This window comes from Anopheles nili, chromosome 2 (genome assembly GCF_943737925.1).
Source record: "Anopheles nili chromosome 2, idAnoNiliSN_F5_01, whole genome shotgun sequence".
NCBI classification, from domain to species: Eukaryota; Metazoa; Arthropoda; class Insecta; order Diptera; family Culicidae; genus Anopheles; species Anopheles nili.
Window position 1 is genome coordinate 17,211,214 of NC_071291.1, and position 2,112 is coordinate 17,213,325.

The 2,112-nt window shown below is 46.9% G+C and overlaps 1 protein-coding gene across 1 annotated transcript; it reads left to right on the forward strand.

The window, feature by feature from the left end:
- Positions 1 to 693: 693 nt before the first annotated feature.
- Positions 694 to 1,385, forward strand: LOC128732233 (uncharacterized). Its single transcript, XM_053825405.1, has 2 exons — positions 694 to 834; positions 945 to 1,385. Exons 1-2 carry the CDS (start codon positions 768 to 770, stop codon positions 1,334 to 1,336), a joined length of 459 nt encoding a protein of 152 aa, XP_053681380.1. The 5' UTR covers positions 694 to 767; the 3' UTR covers positions 1,337 to 1,385.
- The last annotated feature ends 727 nt before the right edge of the window (positions 1,386 to 2,112 follow it).

Genomic DNA, 2,112 nt, shown 5'->3' on the forward strand with positions numbered 1-2,112 from the left:
GATTTCAGTGCCATTGAAACGACAATGCACTCGATAATTCCTGTTGCATTGATTGTTAATCATTCACAGTCTACTTGCCCGTCAAAAGAGGCCCCATCCATTTTTCAGTTTTCACTGTGGGGGATACCCCCGGCGCAGAAATCCCCGGCAGTGAGCAATCCGAGCGGTGTTCTTTTAGACTCGAGCGCCCATCCACTGCCTTCGAGTGTGGCGTGCGGGTTGGCAATAAATTGCATTTGCATGTGCACGTGCCACGGTGCACTTTCCGGTTGGATTCGCTCGCTTGCTCTACGGCTTCTGGGACTGCGCCTCGAAGTGGGCACCGAAATGCGGGTGTCCCTGTTTTCAAGGACACACTCTTCCTGCAACGGTTCTAGCGGAAGTAGAGCAGAATAAAACGGCAAACAACACAAAAGCAAACCTAATCCAAACGTCATTTAAACGGAATTTCATTGGTTCCAATCAATGGGAGGCAACAAAATCGTTTCGTCACTTCGTGTTACTGCTCCATTCTTCCATTCTGCTGTCCAACCGAAGGATGATTCATGCGATTCAATCGTCTCTACACAACGTTATCTTATCGCAACCCCACGCTTGCCATATGCGATATCGATACGTGAAGGCTAATGATTGTGGTGATATTAAAGGTTCAGAGCAGGTTGTACAGGATTTCACTCAACGCTTATCCTCGCAGCTCGGTGGAACACGGTTTACGGTGGCTTTGTTGGACTATTCGGTGTGAGCAATAAATAAAAATCAGTAAAAAAATGCATCAACGATTCCGTAACGTTGCGGTGGCGTGTGCGATCCTCCTGCTTTCGTTCTCCAACACTGGTAGGCATCGTTCTTGATCGTGATCGCGCTACATGCCAGTGCGCGCTCCGTAGAGTTTGATTGTTGTGCTTTGGTTTGTGATCTTTTGGTATCCTTATTCGTTTTTGTAGCCTCTGCGCTGCGCTGTTACGCGTGTGTCAGTGGGGAAAGCTGGAGCGACTGCCAGGCGAACGCGCTGGTGCAGAACTGCGACAACGTCAGCCGGATGTCCTTAATGGGGCACGATATCTTCCTGGCACCTCAAAGCCGCCAGCTCGAGCAAGCGTGCGTGTCCGTTCACGCCAAGGGAACGATATCCGGCGTCACAGGATATGCCTATGTCCGGCAGTGCTTCTACAACGACAAAGCCCTTTGCAGTTTGCTTCAGAGCGAGTTGCCGCCGGGATTAAACATCGTTACTTGTGACATCTGCACAGGGGACCTGTGCAACGGTGCGAACAGCATTAAGGTGGCCTTCTCGAGTGTAGCTATGGTGTTGGTGGCCTTTTTGTTGTGGAAGTGAGGCTCAACATATTCGCATGACAAATTACGATGAGTTCAGGAATAAAAATTCTCACCATTAATTTATTCTAAACGTTTATTGCTAACTGATGTACATGAGAACTTGTTCAATCATTGTCCAGTGTTCAGAGTCGACATTATTCGAATGCACGTTTGTTCTATCGAGCGTGAGATCTGTTACATAACGGGAGATCACAATTTAAATGCTCGATGATCTTGGAAAGTGAGCTACGATCTAGTTACTTTATGCAGAGTTTTCGATAGTCCAGAATAAGAAAAATCTTCATTAAAACTAAGCATCTCCATGTTTCTAAGTAAGCTCTCTTATTTCATAACTCAATCCCGTCAACCTCGTTTCTTTGGCAACTGTCCGGATTAACTGGCGCGAGTACAATCGATCGATAGGCATGATTAGATAAGGCACTAAAACCGAAAGGCTAGGGATAGACCACTCGAAGTGCGGCTTATGATGTCTGTCATAATTTGCACAGCGTACTTCAGGTTCGTTTTCCACGCGAACCATAACGTCCGTTTCGTTTCATCGATCGAGTGTGCAATTAAGTCGTTGCGAAATGCAATCACAGGCGCGCATCATATAAAGAATGCCCCAAGGTCAGGCACGGTTTTGCAATCTTACCCTTATATCTTAATGTTTCCGTTGGGCAAACATCGCGAACCCGTTCAACCGGCTAGCTCGGTAAGAACACCGCCATTTGCTAGATGTAGCCCAGATTAAGGATAATGGTGGAAATTTGCAAAAAAAAATACAAACGGCTC

What these genes read in the sequence shown, in the direction of transcription:
- LOC128732233 (XM_053825405.1), top strand. Translation starts at nt 768, where the DNA reads ATGCATCAACGATTCCGTAACGTTGCGGTGGCGTGTGCGATCCTCCTG. An exon ending in GCTTTCGTTCTCCAACACTG is followed by an intron (nt 835 to 944) that starts GTAGGCATCGTT and finishes TCGTTTTTGTAG; the next exon opens with CCTCTGCGCTGCGCTGTTAC.